Here is a 27044-nt window from a genome sequence, read left to right as displayed (position 1 = left end):
TAACCATTAGCAGGCTCCCCTGTTCCCATCCTCCCAGCGCAGGTGAGCACTGGTCTGCACCCGCCTCTGCAGCAGCCCGTCCTGGCCACGTCCCGCACGCCCAGAAGCCCTCGGGCCTGGCTTTTTCACTTGGCACACGTTTCAGAGGTTTACCCTCTGCGCCGGGGTTCCTTCCTCACTGTGGCGAGTACTGTTCCACTGAGTGGCTCCACCCCGTTGTGCTCACCCACCTTCAGCCGATGGATGTTTGGGTTGTTTCCACTTCGGGCTACTGTGAGCAGTCCCGCGGCGACCGACCGTCCGCGCCGCTCCTGTCAGAGAGCCCGGCTGGCGACAGCAGGTGGCTGGGCCCTGGGCGGTGCCCTCCATAGTACAGTAGGAAAATGTCTTTTCTCTCCTTTTCCTTCTAGTCAGAATTGCTACAAGAGTCCAATCTGATCATGGCCAAGGTGAACTACGTGGAAGGAGATTATAAAGAGGCGCTCAACATCTACGCGCGGGTGGGCCTCGACGACTTGCCGCTGGCCGCTGTCCCTCCTTACAGGTTGCGGCTGTTGGCGGAGGCCTACGCTACCAAAGGTGAGGCCCGCGCCACCTGTCCCTGGGAGGGTGTCCCCCAGGGTCGTGCTGATTGGGGCCAGCAGAGCCTCCCTGGAGCCTGCAGTTTGACCCCTTGCCCTTGGCTGGTGATCAACCCTGACAACTCCCAGCGAGGCCACAGCGTGGGCCCCAGGCTGGCGCTGGTTAGCCTGGAGCCGAGCAACATGACTTCCCCAGAGCTGCAGGTCTCAGTGATCACTGGAGGAAATGAAGGAAACACATTTCAGCGGAGTTTTCTGATCATTAATATGCAACGGAAGCAGGGACTTCTCTTGGTAATTAAAATGCTGCAGAATATTTATAGGGATTCTTATTACATGGCCAATTGGCCACGTGGCTGACCACATGTTTATTCACTGTGCCACCTCTGTGTTAATGAAGGGCTAAGTGGCTGCTACATGTGGCAGTCAGTACAGCAGTCAGTCATCAGTGTTTAACCGTGTGCCCTGGGGCTCGGGGGATAGAAGGAAGGGTAAGCGTCACCCTGGTTGCCATGAAGGAGTTTGTAATCTACTGTGAGAAGATGCAGTCCCCTGGAAAGAATGACAGAGAGGCAGGGCACACATGTTTGACTTTTTCTTTCTTTTTTTTTTTTATCATCCTCACCCGAGGACATTTTTCCATTTTTTGTTCAGGTAGAGTGGGAGGGAGAGAGAGGAACAGAGAGAGAGAGAAACATTGATGTGGAAGGGACACATCGAGTGGTCGCCACCCGCACAACCAACCAGGGCCGGGGACAAACTGCAACCGAGGTACATGCCCCTAGCGGGAACCGAACCCGGGTCTCTCCAGACCGCAGGCCGATGCTCTAACCGCTGAGCCAAACCGGCCAGGGCATGTTTTTCCAAGTTGCCACTTCCTCATCTGTGAAATGGGTACAATCACATCCACGTCATAGACTTGTGAAGATCACATCAAATAGTGTTTGTAAAGCACTTAATACACTACCTGACATATACTAAATGTTACTAAATGGCATTTAAAAATGTTAGCCCCAAACAAGGTAGCAAATGGTAAAAGCTGAGAATGGGTAACAGCTCTTCGGAGGCAGGCCAGCAGGGCCAGGAACACTTCCTGGAGGAGGAGGCCTCTGGGCTCCTAACGGCCACTGTAAGAAATGGACCGTCTGAAACATGAACCAGCTCCTCTCCTTCCTGTCACCCACTGTCCAAGCCATGCACTGTGACTGACGGTGGGTGGCCCAGAGGCCACGGCCCCGGGTGGGGTGACCTCCAGAACAGCAGCGAGCTGGCTGCTGTGTGCTGCCGGCTGTCTGACTTGGTGTCCTGTGCCATGCTGAACAAAGACCCAGCTCGAGGCACACTTAAGAGCTTTGTGATGGGGGTAACATACTTACCAGGTTCCCTGGGGAACCTCAAACACTGCCAGGCTCATCTAATTAATCTTCTAAACATCCCTGCAGGCTAGGAAAGGACGCTGTCACTCTCGACAGGCCATGCTGGCGGATAACGGACAGTCCTTTCAGGCTGTCTCGGGTCCTGAGAGCGCCTGGCCTGCGTTGGCATCTGTCTGAGTCGGGGTGTACTGGGGTCTGTGCCACATAGTTGCCCTCTTCTCTCTCTGATGCTCACTGAGCCACCTCATGTGCCTTGGGCATCTGGGAGCTGTGTGTGTGTGTGTGTGTGTGTGTGTGTGTGTGTGAGAGATTTCCGGCCAGGAATGATATTCTGTGTGTGTGTGTGTGTGTGTGTGTGTGATTTCCGGCCAGGAATGATATTCTGCAAGAGAGCAAAGCTGCTTTTGGCAGTTCCCAGTTACCTGGTTGATGGTACCTGGTACATTGCAGCCAGGAGTTGGTTTGCTAGTTAAGGCTGGGGGATGGCTCTAGGGCTGCTTAGCAGCAAGAGCTCTTAGTATTGGCTCTCAGACAGCCTGGGGTAGCAGACCTCCCGCCGGTAGCACTGCCAGCTTAGCCTTGTGGTTTCCATGTGAAGGGGGCGAGGAGGACAGGGGACTTGGTCCCTGAGTCTGGCCCTGGGTGATATGTGGTTAGTAGTGGGTCCCCAGCCATGGGGCTGAGGCACATGGCTCTTGAGCCACATTGGCTGGCTCGTGGGACAGGTGGCCCTAGCTAGTTTCTAACTCTGTAGGCACAGGTGGTCACACAGGGAGAAGGAAGGGTCACGTTTGCCTGGAGGAGGGGCCTGCAGCTGCGGAGGCCCCGAGCCCGAGAGGCTGCCTGCGGGGATGGTTATGCTGAACCATCTGCCTGGGCCCCGCTCCCAGCCTCTGTCCTGTTCTGGCTGTGCGACCTTGTCCAGCTTCTTCAGGTCTCTGGGCCCCTATTTCCCATCTGTCAGGCTCTCATTGGATTGTCGTAAAGATTATGTGAGACCGTATATGTTAAATGTTTAAAACAATACCTGGCACACAGTGAGCGTGAAGGAAATGTTAGCTTAAAAGATAAGTGTTTGGTGGGGAAACCACTAGACATGACTTATCACAACAGGAAATTGCCCCTGTAGTTCACAGAAATGCTCAAAGACAGGCCAGTTCTCCGAGGAGTCAGGAGGCCCTTGGCCGGGCTCTGTGTCCGAACGTGTTCGGTTTTCCTTTCTTCATCGAGTCCCTGGGAGTTTTTAAGGGCCGATTGCCAACAAGGATTCGATGAGTGTTAGTGTACAAAGCCCTCTTAAATCAGAAGCCGCGAACCACTGACCTGCAGGCGTCTGAGGCGGGGTTTGCTTAGTCAGTTCGGTGTTTCCAACGCTTTTGAATGAGTTGCTAACATTTCCAAATCGGCGACAGTTAACAGTTTGGCTTTCCATCTTCTTGGGCAAAAAGGGAAGCGCTGTCTCCTCATTCTCCCAGGGAGGACCAGGCTGGAGCGGAGCGCAGCTGCCCCTTGGATGGGCTCGCGCCCAGGCCACGCCCTGCCCTGGGCCCCTGCATACTGCTGGAGGTGGTGGGATTGACCTGCACACATTCATGGGTCACCTAAACTTTTCCATGGTCTCCTGAGGTCTGACTCCACCGGGGCGGTCCGCCAGAGCCTGGGAGAGTCAGTGAACCCCCACAGCTAATTCTTCCGGCCGTGGCCGGGAGTGCTTCCTCCAGCCAGGTGATGTTAGTGAGGTTTATTGGGAATCTGAAGCCAACATCATTCAGTTATGGAGAACTTTCCGGCCAACACCATGTTAAGGCTTTACTTTATTTATTTTATTTTAATTTTTTTCTTTATTAATTTTTAGAAAGAGAGGAAGGGAGAGGGAGAGAGTTAGAAACATCGATGAGAGAGAACATCGATTGGCCGCCTCCTGCATGCTCCCTACTGGGGATCAGGCCCACAACCTGGGCATGTGTCCTGACTGGGAATGGAACCGGCGACCTCTTGGTACAGGGGTTGACACTCAACCACTGAGCCCTGCTGGCCGGGCTTTGCTGTCTCTTCAATGCTCCCAATCCCTAATTACAGACAAAGTAAATGTGACTGCATGAGGTTTCTAGGAATGATGTCAGCGCCTACTCCGTGCCAGGCACCATGCCCTTTATATGGGCATCTCTGCCCATTTTCACAACAACCCTGTGAGGCAGGCACTATCATTCTTTCCATTTTATAGATGAGAACACTGAGTGCAGGGAGGTTAGATAAGCTGCCGAGGGTGCTAAGCGAGGAAGCGGTAGAGGCAGGACCTGATCTCGGAGGCTGGTTCAGGGCCCGTGCTCTCCTGCTGAGTGGCAGATGGGCACTCAGGCTGAAGAATGCTCCACTCCGGAGCTCATGTTCCAATCACTCTGCTCTGTTGGCATATGGACCAGATCTCCTAGGGCCAGGTAAGGTTTCCTCAGGTAGAAAACATTCAGGTCACAAGAGAACAGCCTAGATTTGCACCTACCCCCCTCTTCTCAGCCCCACCCCTCTGTTCCTCACCTAACTCCTTGCCCGAGCCCAGGTGTCTTTCTGTAAGTTCTGTCCCTCAAGCTCACATGTCCTACCTTCTCTGAAGCCCTCTGGGACCCACCCATTCGGTCAGTCACGTTCAGTACCGTCAGAGCTGTGGATTAGAGTTGCTTGAAATCATTTTAGAGTTAGTTGCACCATCATTAGACACCCCTGCTGGGCGCGGGGAGGGAGAGCGTCTCTCAAAGAAGAACTCTGTTCTGTTTGTCTGCCCTCCTTAGAACGTCGCCCAGCAGCTGGCACATAATTGCTACTCAATGATCAAATGCAGTTTATGAAATGTCCCTTGCTTGGATTTCTTCCAAGATGCTTATCATGTAATTCAGGTGATTCTGGTGTCTGCCTCTAGCCCATCATGGTCAGATGTGGTTTCTGCCTGTAGATGTTACACTGAGCATATTTTGATGATTCAGAGTCTTTTCTGCCAACGATGGAAACACCCGTAAGGGCATGCTGGCCCTGTCACCACAGCAGCGCCCGCCGTGGACGTCCTTCCCGAAGGTGGTCCACTTCACTGCATTTCCACTATCAGAGAGTGGATCTCAGTTCCCCCATCCCATCACCCTCCAACTCTTCCCTCCTGTCTCTTAAACCGAAGTAGAGAAACAGAGAATGGGAACGGAAGAAACGGAGAAACTCGGGCTTCTGGCAGTCCTGGGTGGGAACCTTTGCTCCGGGATACAGACTGAGATAGCAAATGGGACCTCTAGGACACCGAGTGGCCACAGATGCTCTGTTCTCAAAAGGGGAGACTTGGCTTGGGGACAGTGGACACATGGCCACTGTCTATTTTGGGACTTAGATCCACTCGACATGGGGTAACTTTCTGTAGCTAGGATGGTGGAAGCTGAAACTGCTTGCCTCCCTAGAGTCGGCCTTTATACACCCCTTGGTGTGGGCCCAGTTGTAACCAAGAGGCCAAAACGCATTGGCTCCAATAGGAGAGAGTCCTGTAATAGTCCAGCTGGTCAAGGCTGGTGGGTGGCTGTGTCCCTGAGGTCCCTGTTCCTCCCCCAGCTGCCAGGGCACAGTCCTCACCTGTGTGATTGAAGCTGATGGAAAGAGAAGAGAGAGGTGTCCGGGGTGAACGGAAGTAACACACATAAGTTCTGCTGACAGTTCATTGGTGAGAAGTTACTATAGGACCACAGGCACCAGGACACCTCTGTTAGCATTGTAGTGTATTTCTCTATACTACTGTGAATTTTAAAAGTAAAAACGAGATTATACCACATACACTACTTTGCGACCTGCTTTTTCCACTTCGATGCAGATCCTAAATACTGGACAAAAGATACATTTGTGCATCATTTCAGCAGCTGTACTGCATTTCATTGTGTGGATGAGCTTTAATATGTGGACCTCCAAAGCCTCTGCTTTGGGGCATGGAGGTTGTTTTCAGCTTTTCACTGTTCTACATAAGGCCGTGACAAACGTCCTCTCAGCCTGGGTTCATGCTTGTTCTTCATGGTTTCCCTGGGAGGGCTTACCGGAGGGGGAGTTTCTGGGTCAAAAGGGAGCTATTTCCAGACTGGCCTGCAGACCGGGTGTTCCTGTGTGCTTTCCTGCCTCCGTGTGGGGGACCGGCCGCCTCTCACTCTGGCCAGCGCTCAATGGAATCCATCCCTTTGATCTGAAAGGGAACATTTATTCTTCAGGTTTCTGTTGAGTATAGGCTATTTGGAAAATAAAGAAAAACATAAAGCAAGAAATAAGATCAGTCACCATACTGCCATTTGAGCTAGTTAACCACTTTTAAAGGTATATATAGATATAAGTATCTATATATCAAATATATTTTTATATAAATATCTATATATCTTTAAATTATATATCTTTAAATATATAAAATGTATAAATATATAAAGATATATATACCTCATTCACAGTTAGGATTATTCTGCAAATACTAGTCTATATTTTATTTTTTCACTATATGTATGTATGTGTGTACAATCATTTCCTGTGTCATTGCATATTGTTGAAAACACTTTTTAATGACTGCATAGTGGTGCTGTGTGAGGGTTTTGAACCAGTTACCTGTGGAACATCTGTGTTGGTTCAGTTTTCATATTACCAATATGCTCTAGAGTTTTTCAAAAAACAGCTTCATTGAGATGTCATCCACACACCGTAAAATACAGCCTTCTACAGTATACATTCAGTGATTTTTAGTATATTCTGAGTCATTTAGTATATTTTAGAGTCATGAACATTTTAAAGCATTTTCATCACCTCAGAAAGAAGCCCATACTCATTAACAGTGACTTCCCATGACCTGATTAACGCCTCCAGCTTACTCTACTTTCTGTCTCTATAGATTTGCCTGTTCTAGACATGTTATATAAGTGGAATAATATGTGATATTTTCTGTCTGGCTTCTATCACTTAGCCTAATGTTTTCAGGTTTCTTATATGTTGCAGTCTGTATCACTCCTTTTTATGGCTGAATAGTATTCCGTTGTATGTATATTCCACAGTCTGTACATTTTATGAACACATGCATGCATCAGTTGAGGGGCATGGGGTTGTTTCAATTGTTTTACTATTATCAATAATGATGCTACAAACATTTGTACAAAATTTGAAGTTGATTATGTTTTAATTTCTCTTGGTTATATAATTAGGAGTAGAATTATTGGGTCATATGATAACTCTTTGTTTAACTTTATGAGGGATTGCAAATTGTTTTGCAAAGTGGCTGCACTACTCTGAAGGTTACAGCTTCTCTACATCCTTGTCAACACTTCATTATCTGTTCTTTGATTACAGTCATCCTAGTGTATGTAAAGTGATATTTCATTGTGGTTTTTATTTGTGGTTCCCTAATGACGTGATGATGAACAATTTTGTACATGCTTATTGGCCATTTCTGTATCTTCTTTGGAGAAATGTCTATTCAGATCTTGTGCCCATTTTTTAAATTTGGTAATTATGTTTTTCTATTATTGAGTTGTAATAGTTATTGATAGAATCTGGCTACAAGTCACTTTACAGATATTTGTTTTCCACAATATTTTCTCTCATTCTGTGGTTTCTGTTTTTATTTTCTGGATGGTGTCTTTTGAAACGCAAAAAAATTTAAATTTTGATTAAGTTCAGTTTGTCTGTTTTTTTTCCTTTCATTGCTTTTGTGCTTTGGTGTTGTATCTGAGAAACCATCGCCTAATCAAGGTCACAAAGATTTGCTCCTGTTTTCTTTGAGTTTTATAGTTGTAACTCTTACATGTAGGTCTATGGTCTACTCTAAGTTAATTTTTGTATATAGTGTGAGGTAGGAGTCCAACTTCATTCTTTTGCTTATGGATATTCAGTTATCCTAGCATCATTTGTTGAAAAGACTATTTTTCCCCATTGAATTGTCTTGATGTCTTTGTTGAAGTCAACTGTACATGAATGTAAGGGTTTATTTCTGGACTCTCAATTCTATTCCTTTGGTCTATGTGTCTATCCTTATGCTAATACCACATTGTCTTTATTACTGTAGCTTTGTAGTAAAAATTGAGATTGGGAAGTGTAAGTCCTCTAACTTTGTTCTTTTTTTCAAAGATTATTTTGGATTTTATGGGTCCCTTACATTTCCATATAAATTTTAGTGCCAAGTGGTCAATTACTGCAAAAAATAAGCTTGCTGATAATTGGTAAGAATTATGGTAAATCTGTAGATCATTTTGGAGAGTATTGCCGTTTAAACAGTATTAGGTCTTCCAATCCATGAACATGGGATGTGTTCTTTCAAAAATGTTTTGTAATTTTCAGTGTACAAGTCTTACATTCCTTTTGTTAAGTTTATTTCTAAGTATTTTTTTTGATGCTATCATAGTGAAATCATTTTCTTAATTTCATTTTTAAACTGATCATTGCTAGTATATAGAAAATATGACTGATTTCGGTGTATTGATCTTTTATCATATTACCTTGCTGGACTCATTTATTAGCTCCAATAATTCTTGTATATTCTTTAGGGTTTTCTATGTATAAGATCATCTCATCTGTAAATGGGATAGTTTTCCTTCTTTCTTTCCAGTCTGGATGCCTTTTATTTCTTCTTGTTGCCTGATTACATTGGCTGGAACCTATAGTAGAATGTTGACTAGAAGTGACCAGAGCAGAGGTCTTTGTCTTAGGGTGAAAGGTCTTTCACTAGTAAGTACAATGTTAGCCATGGGTTTTTCATAAATGGCCTTTATCAGGCTGAAGAAGTTCTAGGTTTCTACTTTTTTGAGTGTTTTTATCATGAAAGAGTTAAATTTTTTTCTTCATTAATCCTCACCCGAGGGTATTTTCCATTGACTTTTTTGAGAGTTGGGGGAGGGTGTAGAAGGGAGGAGAGGGTGAGGGAGAGAGAGAGAGAGATTGAAATTAGTCAGTTGTTTCCCGCATGAGCCTGGCCGGGGTCAGGGATCGAACTGGCAACCCAGGTATGTACCCTCGATCAGGAATTGAACCTGAGACCATTAGGTCCTCTGACCGACGCTCTAACCAATGAGCCAACTGGCCAGGGCAAGAGTGTTAAATTTAGTTAAATGCTTTTTCTACTGAGCTAATAATGTAATTTTATGCTTTTTCCCCCTACTATGGTGTATTACATTCATTGATTTTCATACGTTAAACTAGCCTTGCGTTCCTGGGATAGATCCTACTTGCTCATAGTACATAATCCTTTTTAAATGTTGCTGGTTTTGATGCACCAATATTTTGTTGATTTTTACATCTATATTCATAATGGTATTGGTGTATTTTTCTTGTGATGTCTTTGTCTGTTTTGAGTATCAAGGTAATACTGGTGTCATAGAGTGAATTGTGAAATGCTTCTTCTACTTTTTGGAAGAGTTTGTGAAGGATTGGTGCTAATTCTTCTTTAAATATTTAGTAGGATTCACCAGTAAGCCATCTGAGCCTGGGCTTTACTTTGTAAGAAGTTTTTTATTACTAATCCAATCTCTTGTTGCTCTGTTCCTTTAATAGAGTTTAATAGCCTTTATTTGTTTCTTCTGCATGGCATTTTTTTTTATGGAGCCCTGTGCCTCCCAGTCATGGCCCACGGTCCTGGTCAGAAAGGATTTAGGGTGGATGACTTGAGAAATAGTCTCTGTTTTCTTCTACAGTAATACTTTGAGTAGCATCTCATCCCATGTTATAAAGTAAGCTCAGTATAGTCAAGGGAAACAGCATTTCCTATATTTGCAATTGATTGACAAAGTCAGCCTGGTGGATAAGTCCTTTTTTGTTGTTGTTGTTGGTAATCCTCACCTGAGAATATTTTTTCCATTGATTTTTTTTTTTTTTTTTTTTTTTAGAGAGAGCAAAAGGGAGGGAGGGGGAGAGAGAGAGAGAGAAATGTCAATGTGAGAGAGACACATCGACTGGTTGCCTCGTGCACAGTCGACCCGGGCCAGGGGCAAACCTGCAACCCTTTGGTCCGAGGGCCAGTGCTCTAACCACTGGAAACACTGGTCAGGGCGATGAGTCCTATATTTTCTGCAGGAAACAGTCAGCCACCTCAAGCTTTAAGCAGGAAGACTGACTAAGTCAAGTTTATAAACGAGAAAGATCTTTCTGGCACAGAGTGGAGAAGAGATGAGAAGGAATTCAAGATCATGGGGAAGGAGACAGATTGGGGAGTGAGCTGGCTTTGGGCCCTTCTGTTGCTCTGCATTTCAGGGGGTCTGACTTGTGCAGGCTGTTTCTGAGGTGCCCTGCCTGGGTTTGGCCAGCAGGGCACACTGGCAGGAAATTAGAGGAGAGGGAATCCAGGGTATTCTCTCTGTTTGCCCTGGCAACACCTCTGACAGCAGCTGACTGTTCAGTGGCTCCCCTTCTGTCAGACAAACCCTCCCTCTGTGGCTCTGGCCCCCCATTAAGGAGCTTCTGCTGGTTCTGTTTCCCACTCAATAGTCTTAACTTCCGGGCTCTTCTAAGTCCGCCTCCTCCCTTTGTCCTTTCCAGCCCTGGGGATGTTAGTGGCCTCATGCTGTTGCAGAATCCTGGGATGCACTACCACCCTGATTGGCTTCTCATCTCTTTTATCCTCTGTGTGGACAATTCCATACATTGTCTTCTTTATTTGAAAGAACTAGATTGATTGCTTTGTCCTAGCTGGACCTTGACAGATATTGCAAAAGCCTGGATTGGAGTAGGCCATGGAGACTGTGTGTTGGAGAGTTGGTGTGGGAAAGTGGTTGAGGGAGGAATGGTGACTGAGATTTTTAGCTTACCTTACTGGGCGGGTAATGATGCAGTTAAACCAAGTAAGGAGTACAGGAGATGCTGGGCTGGAGTTGAACATGATCATACCTCTGTGACCACAAGAGGGCGTGTTCAGGAAGATACTCTAATTCTAGGGCTGCTGCTCAGCATGAGGGTCTCTAGGCTGTTAGTTTTTTGGTTTCAGGATTCAGGAATTGACTGTGTATAGATTTGGTTACCACCCACTCAGAGGACCACAGAGAGTGAGGAAGGTAAGAACTGAAGCCCCAGCATGCCACGGGGGACCTCTATGAAGGCACAGTGCCTGCCAGAGCTCTGGGCTGATGAAGGGGAGGAAGGTGCAGATGACACAGAGCTTTCCCCTGGGGGTCACAGGGCCTGAAACACACAAGCATCTATGGCAGATTTATACTCTTGAGTAGGCTGAAGTTAAAGTGTGGTGAAGGCGGTAAGTGACAGTGGCCTGGGTGCCAGGACCCTGAGGTTTAATGTACCAGGGAAAATCCACATTGCGGTAATCAAGAGTGGGCCCCACCCTCCAAAAGTCACCTTTCCCCTTACTGTTGAAGCTCGGGTTCCTCATGAGTCCTCCTGCTACGTGTGCAAGTCTCAGCACAGCCGAGCGTTCTTCCAGGTTTGGGAGGCTATGTCCTGCTCTGTGCCACCCACATTCAGCTCCAGCCTGCCTCCGGCCTGCCCGCCCACCTACCTGTCCCCCCTCCCCCGGCCCATTTCCGCCTCTGCTTTTCTACTCCCTCCAACTTGGAGTCCTCTCCTTTTCCCTGTGAGGAGGCCACCCTCACTGACACCTCGGGGACAGCCTCTCCAGCTCCCTTGTCCACTTCAATCTCTCCTTTCTCTGGTCCACCTCTATTTATAGTTAGTACCATCCAATTTGGCATTCCATTTTTGTTGAATTATTTTACATCTGTCACTTGCCTCTCTCAAACTAGATTGTATAATTGATGCATTAAATCAGCAAATACACGAGTGCCTGCTCTGGGCGGGGCTCTGGGGCTGTGTCTCTTCCACGCTGCTGGCTTTGCAGCCCTGCAGATGGATCAGGGACAGCACCTGCCGCACAGGGGTGCTTGTGAGGGACGGCTCTTAGACTTTGCCCCTGGCATCCAGGGGCAGCTATTGAAGATAAACTTTATCTGAGTAACATGCAAATTGTTTAAGCAAAAGTGCAATGTTTTCAGTGGATTCTGAAATTCTCTCCATTTTTAGATGAAAGTAGATTTTGTTTTGGGCCTGATATAAAACAATCTTTGTCTCTACCTCCTCCCTGCCCACTCTTAACTTCAGGTTGGATCATTCCGATTTGTGGACGTTCAGCTTGTTTGGCTCTGAAGACCCCATCTCCCGTGGCTCATTTTCTTTGAAAGCCAGGGACTCCTGGAGCCTCTTTAAAGTGGCGTTATCCCTGCGCTGTGTGCCAGCCGCTGTATTCTGTACTCTTAGGGCTTGGGTCCTTCCTTTTAGGGTCTCCTTGGGGCCTAGATTCACGTAAAGCTGACCAGGTTTTTAAAAAAATCACCTAGTTAGTCCAGACTCCCATTTAATATTTTACAGCCAGGACTCGTGACTCCTGGGGCAGTGCTCATCTGCCACCTCCCATAACTTAGCTTCCATCTTTTTCAAATCATGTCTGGTGTTCATTTTCTTCCCCCAAATGTTCCTGATGCTTTGGGAATGAAAAGCGTATCCACATTTGGAAAGCTCCGAGCTCTCTGGGGGTGGGAGCAGAGCACAGACTGTTCTGTGCAGGAGGAGGGTGTCAGAGCTGGCTCTCCCAGCTGTCCCCGGTCACCCTGGGGCTGGAGCAGAGGAGCCGGAAGCTGCGCTGGCTGTGGCTGGGCCTCCAGTGCCTTGGCCCGGGAACCAGGCAGAGCAGGGCACATGCAGCCTCCCGGGACAGGGAGAAGAACTCAGGTTTGTTGAGCTCCTACTATGTGCCAGGTTCTGGATTAATAGTAGGAAAGTATTAATAATTACAGAGTTAAAAAAAAAAAAAATCATGGTAGACACCCTCTAAGCACTTGCCCCTTAACACCCTTAACCCTCACAGCAACCCTGAGAGGGAAACAGGTGGACTCCCCATTTCAGAGGAGGAGTGAAAGGTGGGTCCCGTCTCAGCCCCGGTTCTTTTGCTCCTTGCTGTCACGTGCTTGCTACACAGATTGAGGCTGGCGTGTCATTTTTGTAGGAACCCCCAGGTGCAGAGACGGCTGCAGCCGACTGAAAGAGGCTAAGGGGACCCTGGGGTGCCGCGAGGTGCCGTGGTTTGTGTGGACTGGCTCGCAGAACCAGTGTGCACGTTACAGGAGATCTTGGGACGAGCTTCTTATGTAGACAGTAGGGTTCTTTGGTATTCTGGGCACGTTCAAAAACCAGAAGTCCACAGAAAGCCTCTGTGCAAGTCTTACGCTTAAAGCTCTGCCTAGGCTACAGCAACTGGGACGTGCTGTGAGCGGCCCTCCGAGGTCATCCCCGGTGTGCCGGCCGCGGCCGCCAGGGGGCGTGGGAGCCGCGTCCTCGCCCCGGCGCTCGGGCATGCGCAGAGCCGCCTTGGGGCCCTGCCTCCCGCGCCGCCTCCAGTCTGGGGCGCCCGCCTCCCGGTCGCCTCACCACCACTCACAGGCCCAGAAATCTGCGAGGTCAGGGATCAGTGAAGAAGGGTGGACTGGCCAGCCTTCTTTTTAACCTCGGATCAGGGAGCCTCCTAAGGGAGCCCAGGGCGTTTCTAGAAAGCTGTGCCTTCGTAGGCGTTTGCACGCAGCCTGGCCGCGTTCCCGGGCCGGAGCTGACCCTCTGCCGATGTGCTGTCTCCTCTCGGCGAGGACGGTACGGAGACCTTAGAGCGCTCCGTGCATTGGTCACTTGGAAAGAGAAAGGGTGTGCAAGTATGTGTTTCTGGTCCTGGAGGTTTAGTAGAAGCTGACATGCCTTCTTTTTTTAATGGACTGACAAATCAGTGGTAGCAGAGAGCTGTATTAGTCCAAGGAGGCTTTCCTGGGGAGTTTCTTAGATGAATGTTCAGGTCTTGATGCGACAGAATCTAATTCTGACCTTTATGAATTGGACATTTGTTTATGACCATGCCTGCTAGGGGTCCCAATGCCTAGGACAGGCAGACAATCACTGGCAGTGCTGCTGGGGGCCTCATCCCAGCTCTGTGGACTTGCAGTGGTAGTTGGCTCCTTGGATCAGAGCTCAAGATGTGGCTGCCAGTATCCCCTCGATGACCTTGGGCAAATCGTGAACCCTCTCAGAGGTTGAGTTTCCTCCTCTGCCTAGTGAGAGGAAGAGGGAAGATAAAGGATCCAGTTTTTTTCCTTGGAAAGCTACTTGTCTTTTTTCTTTTTGAAACCCTGTGATTCCTTCAGGTGCCATGAAAAGAGTAGTTTTATTGAAAAGTCCATGGGTGTAGGAAATGGGGTGGTAGAGATGGGGCCAGGGGAGTACTCGCCGAGTGCTTTTGCCTGTGTGTAAACCCCAGAAAATGTGGGAGTAGGGGTGTAAGAGTGGACGGAGCTGTGAGGCCCATGGCCTGGTGGAGATGGGCTGGCAAGCCTGGTGCCAGCTGTGTGTCTCCACTCAGTGACCTCTCAGGCCTCTCCGCATCTAGATTAAGAATTCTGTGAATGGGGGGAGGCAGGTGCTGTATTGCATGTAGCCACTCATCTCAGGTTGCTAGTCAAAGCTTCCTGTTTATATTTAGATGGTGTAAGAAGAGTAAGAGCCCTTTTGCTGCCATTGACCCATATTCATATTTAATGTCGGTTGTGTTAGTAGACTCCTCATTGGTTCTCTTTTTAGAAGCAAGCAGAGACTCAAAGGGCCCAAGGAAAAAGTTTGGGGGCTGGAGCCCTCGTGAAGGTCCACTGAGGTGCCTGTTCTGTGATGCCATGTCTGTTTCAGCGATGCACTTTTTACATCGTTTTGAAAATGTCTTTTTCCTCCACTCCACCGGAGGTGGAGCTTCCGGAGGGAAAAGACCACGCCTGCTCTGTGAAGCCCCGCACCCACCAAGCACTGCGCACAGTGGGTGCTCAGTGAGGATTTGTTCAATGAAGAAAGGACGGGCAGGTCTCTTCACTGGCAGCACTGGCTCCTGGCTGTAGGTGAGGCACCCAGGGCTACACTCTGCACTGTGGGGATCACCTTGGGTGATCAATCCACTTCCTTTAGAAAAGAAACCAGAACCCAGGCCAAAGTGTACATGGCATTATGTATGTTAAGGCTGAGGGTCTGTGCTACAGTGTTAACTTGGCTTAATTCAGAGTGAAGGGAGTTTGAATGATTTTTATTTTCTTCTTCATGCTTCTCTGTATCTTTCAGGCACCCCTCAAAAAACTGAGGACTGTCGCCCTGGCCGGTTTGGCTCAGCGGTTAGAGCGTTGGCCTGCGGTCCAGAGAGACCCGGGTTCGGTTCCCGCTAAGGGCATATACCTCGGTTGCAGTTTGTCCCCGGCCCTGGTTGGTCGAGCGGGTGGCAGCCACTCGATGTGTCCCTTTCACAGTCAGTGTTTCTCTCTCTCTCTCCCTCCCGCTCTATCTGAACAAAAAAATGGAAAAATGTCCTCGGGTGAGGATAAAAAAAACCAAAAAACTGAGGACCGTCACTGCCAGGAAAGGTGCTTGCTAACGACAGTACTTACTGTTCATCCAGTACATATTTATTATACGCCAGGCACTGAGCTAAGCCCCATGATAATAAACTGGAGCAAACGCTGTTATTCTCATTTGCTTGATGAGGTAACAGGGGCTCCGAGATGCTGAGTAGCTTGCCGAGAATCACAGAGCTAGTGAAAGGAGAAGCCAGGGTTTGAATCCAGGTCTGTCTACTCAAAGGTCCATGTGTTTTCACTTCTTACTATTTTTACCCAACAGTTTGGGAATTTGAGACGAGATATGATTTTTAGCACAAAGATTAAAATAAAACATAGGATTACTGTATAACCTACAAATTCTATTCTACGTATGTATCCAAGAGAACTGAAAATATATATCCACCAAACAACTAGTACATAAATATTCATAGCGACATTCTTCATGATATTCAAAAAGTTTAAACAACCCAAATGTTTATCAACTGATGAACGGATAAATAAAATGTGTTACATTCAGCCTGGCTGGTGTGGCTCAGTGGACTAAGTGTGGTTCCGTACACCAAGAGGTTACTGGTTCGATTCCCAGTCAGGGCCATGCCCCGGGTGCGGGCTTGACCGATGTTTCTCTCTCATCTATGTTTCTATCTTCCTCTTCCTCTCCCTTCCTCTCTCTATAAAAGAGCAATAAAAATACATTTTAAAAAATGTGTTATATTCATACAGTGGAACATTATCCAGCAATAAAACAGAATGGAGTGTTTGAAACTAGATAGAGATGGAGGTTTGCAATATTATGACTAATAAAAGCCACTGAATTGTTCACCTTAAAGTGGTTAATTTTGTTATGTGGATTTCACCTCAATTTTAGAAAAAGGAATGAAGTTCTGACACTTGCTGCCGCAGGTATGAACCTTGAAAACATGCTGAGTGAAAGAAGCCAGATAGAAACGATCACATATTGTGTAATTCAGCTTATATGAATAACCAGAATAGGCAAATCCGTAATGCAAGTGGATTCATTGTTGCCAGGATCTGGGAGGAGGGTGGAGTGGGAGTAACTGCTAATGGCTATGGGATTTTTGGGGGATGATGAAAATATTCTGGAATTAGCTAGTGGTCATGGTCCCACAACTATGTGACTATACTGAACCCACTGGATCATACACTTCGAAAGGGTGAATTTTGTGGTACATGAATGACCCGGCCCGCAGGTCGAGCAACGAGGACTCTAGAGGGGGAGTGAGGATGAGGAGGGACAAGAGACACGAGAAATGGAGACAAGATAGGATTCTGATCAAGTCTCGTTTATTCAGGGGGAGTTCACATAAGATATAGGGGGAAAAACAGGTGAAACAGTTAATGAGTATCCCACCTGAAGCAAATTCCAGTAAATACCCCAGGTGGAACAAATGATAAGCAAAGAATGGAGTAAACAGTTATCTAGAGGAATGCAGACACTGTATGCAGAGAGACCCCGCCCTGGGGCCGAGCCGGCAGAGCAGACTGCAACAGAATGGATGCCATGCAAAAGTCTCCCACACATGAATAATAGCTCAATAAATTGTTATTAAAATGTATATAAAAATAATATAACAAATGAATAAAATGCTCCCACTTGGAGACCTTCCAGCTTACTGTTACCTGACTCTAACAGTGATGCGAAGAATCATGATGGGCCCCGTGCCAGGGACTGTTCTAAGCACACGGCGTTTTACCTGTAAAGTCAGCTGGGGATTAGGAACCAGGGGATCTGGCTCCTGAGCCCAAGTCTTAGCCACTACCTAGCACTGCTTTGCATATACAGACACACGGACAACCAGAGGTATGGGAGAGTGTAATGTAAAGGTTAAGAGCAAGAATTCAGGAGTTAGCGTGTCTGTCTGGAGTCCTAGCTCTGCCATTTCTAGTTGTGTAATCTTGGGTGAGTCACTTAACAGTTCAGAATCCTGTTCCCTCATCTTGAACACAGAATGACAGTAAATCCTCCCTCGTTCTTGTGAAGGTTAGAAGAATTATGTCCAACTCTCAGAACAGTGTCTGGCATGTAGCTAGCACTCACTATATGTTTTTACTAGTATGTGGTTACTAAGCAGGTTACATTCACATTGCAAACTCATATGTGAGCTTTTCAGGTTGAATGAGCATCTCATTTGCTCACAGAATTGCAGAAGGGACACTGAGAGATCATGCGCTCTAGCAGGTGAGTGTCTAATTCAGGGCCTGGCATACTCTTCTTTTATGAGTGACGTGTGTGTGTGTGTGTGTGTGTGTGTGTGCACATGCACAAGACAGCAATTTTTAAAAGCACCCAGGAGGGGCCAAATGTGGCTCCCAGCCCACAGACCATCAGAACTCATGGAAGCTCTGGATTGACAGGGATGTCCCAGGAGATCCAGGGCAACACTGCACCCCGCCCCCACCCAGGCTTTATGGTTTCCATCAGCTGCCTCCTGTCCATGCGCTGTGCAGGGGCTCGTCTTGTCACTCAGCTGAGTACATCTGTACATCTGACACCTGTGGGAGTGCAGCCACTATAGACGTGAGAACGCAGGACCAGTGGTCCAGGGCTGCCTTTGCCAGGACTGTGCTTTGAGGATCCTGAATCTCTTTTCCTGAGTGTCTTTCCAGCCTCGGACATTGAAATCCCTGGAAATTGTCCCCATGCCTTTGAAGTCCATACCACAGGGCTGGGTTATCGAGACATGGCATGATAATACAGTTTTTCTGGTACTTCCAGTTATAGACTCCCCTGGGGGTCATGTTGCACAAAGCAACAGGGTGTACCTTTCCCAGGCTTGACTGCCGGAGATGCATCAGAGAAATCAGGAAACTGCCATATGTCGTGGTACATCGATCACATAATTATGTTTTATCACCTTTTATTGTGTTGCATAACTTCATAAGCAGTTAATTCCCTGTTCACTTTAATGCGATTAAAAAATCAAAATATTTATTTTGACTGTTAATCCTCTAAAGTTATACAGCTAAGGTGATATCCCTTCGGTTCAGCCCTAGCTAACTCAGACAAGGAGCGGAGGCTCTCGATCCAGGGGATTGCCTGGGGTGGTGCAGCTCTGGGTAGAAGAAAGAAATCGCTGCCCTGGGGCTCTGGACTTTGATTTCTATGCCTTTACCATTTGAAACTCATTTTTATTGTCATTGCTCTTACCGGGCACTGAATATGCTGTCAGCAGCTCAGTGGGCACCGGATATTGTGAGCAGGGCGTTGTAGCAGATAGACCAGGGGTCAGCACTCGGCTTTCTCATTTACTGGCTGTGGAGCCCTAGCTCAGCCTAATCTAAGGTCTGTTAACACCCTCCTTGCAGGCTGGCCGTGGGGATTACGAACGGTGCCTGTCAAACCCTGGCACAGTGCTGGGTGCTGACGAATGAACCTTTTATATTGGGACTGTTCGGTCTCACACACCCAGGTCAGGCTCCCAGCCGAGGGACCCTGAGCGAATGTGAGGTGTTAACCCCTGCGTGACCACTGGAGGCTTTGGCAAAGGGATATGCAGCTCCCGCCTCCTCGGCCAGCGCTCTGGGATGGCTAGCCCTTGGGGAAGGAGAATGGAGCTCCTTTTCCCAGAGGACGAAACCTTGGTGTGGAAGGAAACGGAGCAGTCCCGCTGGCTGTATTGGGCTCCGTAAGTCACACCTAAATAGAACACTTCCAAGGCCGAGCACACTTGAACTTTTAAACTGTCCAGGGTCCACCCGGCCAGTTTGACATAGCGTTCGGAGCATCGGCCTGTGGACCAAAGAGTCGTAGTTTTGATTCCAGTCAAGGGCACATGCCTCGGTTTCGGTTCATCCCTGGCCCTGGTCAGGGTCGTGCAGGAGGCAACAAATTGATGTGTTCCTCTCACATCAATGTTTCTTTCTCTCTCTCTCTCTCTCTCTCTCTCTCTCTCTCTCCCTCCCTCCCTCCCTCCCTCCCACTCTATATGAAGATAAATGGAAAGATATCCTCAGATGAGAATTAAAAATAACTAAACAAACTGCCCAGGGTCCGAGCCCGCTCCCCAGCTGCCTGGAGCCCCCCCCCCAGCTGTGACGCCCCCGCCTCCTGGCGTCCGGGCAGCGCCTTTGCTTTGGACACAGACTCAGCAGTGCTGGCTCCCTCTTGGAAGCTACCTGGGGCAGGGTACGTTTGCCCAGGCTCCTGGCCGCCTTTTAATTTCCAGAGCTGGCCCCAGCCCAGACCTTAGGCAAGTCACTTAGCTTTCCTGACTCCTCCTTTCCCACAACGTCGGAAGGAGATGGCACCCGGGACACGGCCAGCCAGGCTGCTGCACAGAGAGGCGCTTCGGAAGCACTCAGGTGTGACCGGAATGGTGTTCTCATCACTGATCTATTTACAATGTGTTTCCCTCATGGACGGCACCTGTCAGAAGTGAATCTATTGTGGGAACTCCCTCTGGTGGGAGGGAGATCAGTGTGGGTTCCAGTGGCCACTCCGCAGTCTTTACGGCACAGCACGAGCTCCCCAGTTTCTTCACCCGTGCTTTGAAGTTGGCCTTGAGGGTTGGTCAGAAGCGCTTGATTTCTACTCTTTTTGTACACAGCTTTGATTCTAGACATGCAGATCTTTTTATTTATTTATTTTTATCCTCACCTGAGGACATTTTTGCATTTATCCTCAGATAGAATGAGAGGGAGAGAAGCAGGAAGAGAGAGAAAGAAACATCGATGTGAGAGAGACACATCGAGTGGCTGCCACCCACACGACCCCAACCGGGGCCAGGGACAAACTGCAACTGAGGTACATGCTCTTAGCGGGAACCAAACCCAGGACTGTCAGGTCTGCAGGCCGACACTCCAACCGCTAAGCCAAACTGGCCAGGGCGACATGCAGATCTTTTTTAAAAAACTGATTTTAGAAAAACATCAATTTATTATTTCACTTGTTTATGCATTCATTGGTTGATTCTTTTTTTTTTAATCCTCACCCGAGGATATTTTTTCTTAGGTAGAGTGGCAGGGAGGGAGGGGGAGAGAGAGAGAGAAACATCGATGTGAGAGAGACACATCGATTGGTTGCCCCCTGCATGACCCCAACTGGAGCAGGGGACTCAAAGCTGCAACCCAGGTATGTGCTTTTGACTGGGAAGGAATCAAACCCATGACCCTTTGGTCTGCTGGCTGACCTCGTTTAACCACAGCAAAACCAGCCAGGGCCATTGGCTGATTCTTGTATGTGCCCTGACTAAAGATCAAACACACAACCTTGGCATATTGGGACAACGCTCTAACAAGCTGAGCCACCCAACGGGCAGAGCTTATTGAGGTATTGCTGTCACACTGGTTATTTATCCAGTCGGTATGTGCTTTTTTGTCATGCATTTTCTGGAAAAAAGAAAGTAGCTAAAAACATTATTGATAATAGCTCTCCAGACCGACAAGGCGTTATCTGACATTTTGATGAGAGCCAGTTTGGGCCGCGACCTCAGGACTTTGCCTCTCAGACAGTGTTGGTCTGATCCCAGACACTTGAAATTGTGAATAGTCCAGTCCAGAGAGCCTATCGCAGCTTTTGACAGAAAATTAGATATTCTGGAACTGAGCTACATGGCCACAAATTTCCTGTGGTGCATCCACACTCTGCTATTGCTTTGTCATGTGCCCAGTGGCACAGGCGATGAATGTGATAGCATTTGGGAGAAGGAAAAGAACAATGTTCACTATAAAGAGCCTCCTACCCAAGGATGGACTCCTTGCTGGGGACCCGTTTGCCAGCCGAGACCGTGAGTGTCCACCTATCTGCCTAGTTGGAACATAAACTCACAGAAGATTCCGGTCTCTTCTCACAGTGCAGTATTAAATGTCATACCTGGTTTAATATTCTGACCAACTGTGAATGTTCATAGACTGCAGCCCTAGGTGACTGGGTATCAATGTTTCAGAACTCAAAATATAGCTGTAGTCTAACTGCATCCAACTGGATTTGACTTTTCTTTGATTCCGTGGACGTAGCAGGTCCCAGAGGGCCTCGGTCATCTGGAGCAGGGGACTCAAAGCTGCAACCCAGGTATGTTCCCTTGACTGGGAAGGAATCAAACCCATGACCCTTCGGTGAGTTGTCATGATCTGAGTAGCTGCAGTACAAAGTGCCAAAGAGGAGACCTGTTTCCTTCCTGGCCCTGCAACACTCTGGAGAATGTGTTTTCTTTATATTAAACCTCTGATACCAACTTGCTCATTTTTTTTTTGTTGCTTCTCACACAAGCAGAAGGCAGATTATGAAACAACTTGTCTCTTTTTGTTGTTTTCTGGTGGCTTTGATTTTGCACAAAGGAGAGTTTAGAGCACACTTTGGGAGCTTCAGTCAAGTGCCTGCTTTTGAGTGGTTCTGGAGCTGTTCTACCAAATGGTAAATTTGTTCAGTTTCTCTTGTATTCTTCAAAGAAATTTTCAAGAGTTTGTAAGAGAGTTTGCACTGGAGAGGCTGCTGAGTGAACTCTTTTGCAACTGCAGAAACAACTTTGGCTCCAAATGGAAAGGGAATTAAGCACCTAGGACTGGTGAGACATTAAAACAGTTATTATAGCCCAGCCTGTGTGGCTCAGTGCATTGAGCGTTGTCCTATGGACTGTGAGGTCCCAGTTCAATTTCTGGTCAGGGCACGTGCCCGGGTTGTGATCTCGATCCCCAGTAGGGGGTGTGCAGGAGGCAGCTGATCAATGTTTCTGTCCCTCTGTAAAAAATCAATAAAAACATTTTTTTAAAAAAACAAAAAACAGTTATTACAACTGTATTCCTTATGTTCAAAAGTTTAGTGGAGACATGGAAGTTAAAAATAGACCCAAATCAAATTTCTAGAGATGAAGACTACAATATGTGAGATGAAAAATACATAGCAGTAGAAACTATCCAAAATGAAACAAAGAAAAATTAAAAAAAAAAAGTGGAAAGAGCATAAGTGAGCTGTGGGTAACTTAAGGTGGACTAATATGTGTGTAATTGGAGTCTCCTAAGGGAGAAGGAGAGTTAACAAAAAAAATTTGAAGAATTTTTGAATGAAGAAATAATGACTGCACATTTTTCAGATTTGATGAGAACGCTAAGCCCTTAGATCCAGAAAGCTCAGAGAAGCCCAGGCACAGGAAACATGGAGGAAACTAACCCAAAGCATTTCATAATCCAAACTGCTCACAACCAGTGATACAATAAAATCATAAAAGCAGCCAGAAAAAAGGGCACATTACAGGCAGATGAACAAACATGAAGGTGACAGCAGATTTATGGTCAGAAACTATGAGTGAGAACACAGTGGTGCAAACCTTTAGAGAGGGTGGGGAGGGCGGGCAGAGGAAGCAAACTGCCAGCCAACAAAAATATTTCTCAAAAACAAAGCCTTCTTCAGACACCGTGACTGAAGGAAATCGCCATCAGCAGAACTGCACTGTAAGAAATGTTAAAGGACCCCCTCTGGGGAAGGAGGGACATGATGCCAGAAGGAAACATGAACCTACACAGAGGAATGAAGAGCACCGGAAGTCACGGCTGTATCGGTGACAGCGTTTCCCCACTATTTCAGTGTCTTTAAAAGATGATTGACTATTTCAACAAAAATAATAACCATGGAGGGTGGGATATGGTTATCACCTGCGAAACAGTAAAATGTATAGAATAAGAGAATAAAGACTGGAAAGAGGGAAATAGAAATATGTGATTAAAAAGGTGTTATATGTGCAATGATTTAATAACTTTTGAAGTAGATTGTGTTAAGTGAAACCTTAAAGGCAACCACCAACAGTTAGTTAGGCTCAATACTTCAGTAAATGAACAGGCAGACAGTGGTCGGCAAGGATGAGGAACCTCGTAACAGCCTAGGCGATTTGTAAATAAAATGTCTTTATTTAGCTATTTCTTACAAACATATTCTTACTACGCAAACCACCAGTTATGCTTCTTGGTGTAACTATGTCCACGTAAGACCTGTGCATGAATGTTTACAGTAGCTTTATTCACAATTGCCCAAACTCGGAAGCAAGATGATACCTTTGAATAGATTAGTGGGTAAGTGGATTATTATTTAGCAGCAAAAAGGAATGAACAATCAGGCCACAAAGGGACATGAAGGGACCTTAACTAGTATTGCTAAGTGAAAGAAGCCAGTCTGAAAAAGGTGATATACTGCATGATTGCAGCTATATGACATTCTGGAAAAGGCAAAACGTCAGAGACAGTAGAAATGAGTGGTCACCGGGGTTCTGGGAGGAGGGGACGTAGGGATCAATAGGTGAGGCGTGGGGCGTTTTTAGGGTGGTGAATCTATTGTGTACAACACGGTAATGGTGGATACTTGACATTATCAAAGCATTTGCCAAAACTCAGAACTGCACACCACAAACAGTGAACCCGAAGGTAAACTATGGACTTGAGTTGATAAAAATAAAACAAACTAAAACTACAACAACAAAAATATTGACGCACTGACAAAATGTAGTTTGTTACGTGCCACCCTTACCCCCATAAAGCTGTTAAGGCATCAAAGTCTTCAGCTGAGGCGCACCGGCAGAGCGGTACCTCTGGGCTCGCGGCCGTGTCCTGCATTCCTGGCTCCTTGGGCGGAGAGGCGGCCTCTCCTTCCCGGGCAGTGCAGTCACCTCCCCACCTGCCATGACTTTCTGCAGCCCGGAGGGGCTGTCACCTTTAAGAGCAACTTGGATGAGCTAATCTGAAAAGGATGTATGTGAGACTTTGGGTCACTTTCTGATGTTTGTAGTGTGTCTAACCCTCTTCTGGAGTGGTATTCACTCTGAAAATCAGCGACTAATCCAAAGGCCTGGATTCTGGTTCCTGTGGTCCCAGTAACTGACCTTCAGGTTTGGGTTTGGGGCAGGTCACTTCCTTTACCATGGCAGACCTCAGCTTCTGCATCTGTGCAGTGAGTGGGTTTTCCAGGGTCTCTTTCTGGCCCCTGCCAGCTGCAGACCCCATTTCTGTCAATAGTAACCCTCACACTCTTACCGTGAGAGGGATGTGTGTGTACGTGTATCTCGGGCACTTGGTGCCGCAGAAGCCTCATTTGGTACAAAGGCACCAGAGCCCCTCCGCACAGACTTCTCTCTGCCTCTGGTGGGTAGAGCCCTGAGTCCGACTTGCTCTAGCCCAGTTGCCCAGAGCAGGGCAGAGGCTGCAGCCGCTGCTCTCAGCATTATTGTTTTTTAGCCTTTCATACATCCTAGCCCTGAAACCCTCTGGGCTGAGACTTCTTCTCCATTGCAAAGAAAAGTCCACAAATGAAGTTCTGGGTGTTTTTCTAGCCCAGAACTGAGAGGTGGTCCGTGGTATGATTGTTACCCCAAACTCTGAGGCTGAGAGTTGGAAGATTTTCCTTGTAACTGAGCCTCCTGAGAGCATCTAAAAATGTTTTTATGTTCCATTGGTTAAGTGTGTAATTTGAGATAGAAAATATTCTTTAGCTAGTATTGCTCTGTGGGCCTAACTTTATTTACCTTTAAAATTCTTCAAGGACCTTGGGACATACATTGATTGAGAAGCTCTGCTCATTTTGAATGGGGCCATGGTGATCAAGTTCTCAAGCTGGATATCAAAAATCAAGGGTGCTTTGTAGATAGTTAGGGGCCGCGTTCATCTGTAACTTACGGACGCTCTTTTTAATGTTCCATTTGTCCTTAAAGAGAGAAGACAGAGAATCTGCTTCTCTGACCGTTTGTGATCCCACCTTCTAGAGCAGTAGTTTAAAATTCAAGTCCCATGAAAAGCAACTCACCCAGTTTTTCTGTTTCTTTCTTTTTTCCTTTTTCTTTTTAGGACTTTGTTTAGAGAAATTGCCTATTTCCTCTTCTACCAGTAATCTCCATGTGGACCGGGAGCAGGATGTCATCACCTGTTATGAGAAAGCAGGTGACATTGCCCTCCTGTACCTCCAAGAGATAGAAAGGGTAAGTGAGGACCATGTGTTTGTTCCAGCGGACAGTTGTTTTTAAATTTCAAATCAAATTGTAGAGAACGGTGGTCAACCACTGGAAAGCCTTCAACCTGTCTGCCTCTGGGCACACAGTTCTTCCTACTGTCTTCTTACTCAGATGCCTAGGGACTCTGGTGGTGACTGAGGGGTCCTGTGAAAATAGGTGGGTCAGTGTTTGGGAGGCATTTGAACATCCTCCGAGCAGAAATGACAGTGTGCATATGCCCTTAGCACCCTGAAGCTGGCTAATTATTTCCGTCCTCCTTCGCAAAGTGGTTGGTCTTCATTTGTACTTGCGTGGACTGTATGTCAGCACAGTGTACATCTGGGTTTGGGAGGCGTAACCTCGTTGGTTACGCCAGAGGTCTGCTGGGGACTCATCCGACCTGCTTGGAGCAGGTTGTGTATCCCCTGAGGCCATCTGGGATGGTTTCTCCCAGCAGTCACTGGTTTGCCTGTGGTGTGGGGAATGGAGGCCAGCAGCTGACAGCAGGGCCACCTGACCAGAGAAGGGGTGAGCCAGAGACCCTGAGCCCACACCCTCAGGCGGAGGAATCAGGAGGCAGGGTGGGGCTGGGGAGGTGTGTGTCCTGTGTCTGTTTAGAAGGACGCTGTCTTTGGCTCTGCTCCTTACTGAGTTCCTTCACTTCTCAGCCTCAGTTTTCCCGTCTGTAAGAGGGGCATACTAATGGTTCCTACTTCATGGCATTCTTGTGGGGATTATAAAAGGCCATGTAAACAAGGCTGTTAGCCCAGGAGTCTTGGTAAATGTCACTGATTTATACTGACAGCAACAGCTGCGAGCCGTCTGCCCCCAGCAGAGTTTTCTGGAGTTCTAACCACGGCTTGACACCGAAAGTTCCCCCTCAGACCCGGAGCTGCATACTGTGAGAGATGTGGGAATGGTCAGAAATCCTGTGACACTTTGAAAAGGACCACAGCCTTGCCTCCCATCAATGCTGTGGGTTCTCTGTCTCCCTGAGGTTAGAACAGAGAGGGACTACCAGAGTCTCATTAGTGTTTGTTATTTGATAAGTGTACAGACTGGAAGTAATTTTTCTTATAAATCTTTTGTATGTCAATGTGTGATGGGGATCAGAATTGCCTGTAAGAGGCAGGGAGCATAGGGTGAGAGCCACCAAGAGAGGAGGTGATGAGACCCTGGGCTGTACAAAATGGGTTATAAATCATAGTTGGACATGTCTGGGAGTTCAGGAAGATATTGGACCATCTTGCCAAAATGTTTTATCTGAAGGCTGCTATGAGAAAGGAATTTTTTTGCAATTTTTACTAATTTATTTTTATTACAGATGTTTCTCCTTTCCCCCCCTAGACACCCTCCTCCTGATGCCCCCCTCAGCATCATTATCTATGTCCATTGGTTATGCATACGTGCATATAAGTTCTTCGGTTTATCTCATCCCTCCCCCCTACACTCCTTCTCTGAGGTTTGTCAGTCTGAACCCTACTCCTTTCTATGTCTCTGGGTCTATTTTGTTCATCAACTTATTTTATTCATTATATTCCACAGATAAGTGAGATCATGTGGTATTTGTCTTTCTCTGATTGGCTTAGCATAATACTCTCCAGGTCCCTCCATGTCGTCTCAAAGGATATAAGATCGTTCTTTCTTACGGCTGCATAGTACTCCATTGTGTATATGTACCACTGCTTTTTTATCCACTCGTCTACCGATGGACACTTGGGCTATTTCCAGATCTTAGCAATTGTAAATAGTGCTGCTATGAACATCTAT

At 47.1% G+C, this 27044-nt stretch overlaps 1 protein-coding gene across 8 annotated transcripts in view; it reads left to right on the top strand.

Annotated features, from left to right (window-relative positions):
- TTC7B (tetratricopeptide repeat domain 7B) overlaps nucleotides 1-27044 on the top strand; it is a 236332-nt gene that overhangs the window by 25986 nt on the left and 183302 nt on the right. For 7 of the 8 annotated variants that reach the window (XM_036264184.1, XM_036264171.1, XM_036264191.1 and 4 more), the window contains exons 3-4: nucleotides 411-579; nucleotides 25132-25262. In XM_036264184.1, the coding sequence (XP_036120077.1) occupies nucleotides 411-579; nucleotides 25132-25262 (300 nt within the window). The remainder of the gene's footprint in view (nucleotides 1-410; nucleotides 580-25131; nucleotides 25263-27044) is intronic. The other variant, XM_036264226.1, reaches the window with a different exon arrangement.

Source organism: Molossus molossus, unplaced genomic scaffold, assembly GCF_014108415.1.
Source record: "Molossus molossus isolate mMolMol1 unplaced genomic scaffold, mMolMol1.p scaffold_m16_p_1, whole genome shotgun sequence".
Lineage (NCBI taxonomy): Eukaryota > Metazoa > Chordata > Mammalia > Chiroptera > Molossidae > Molossus > Molossus molossus.
This window is presented reverse-complemented; position numbering and strand designations above follow the sequence as displayed.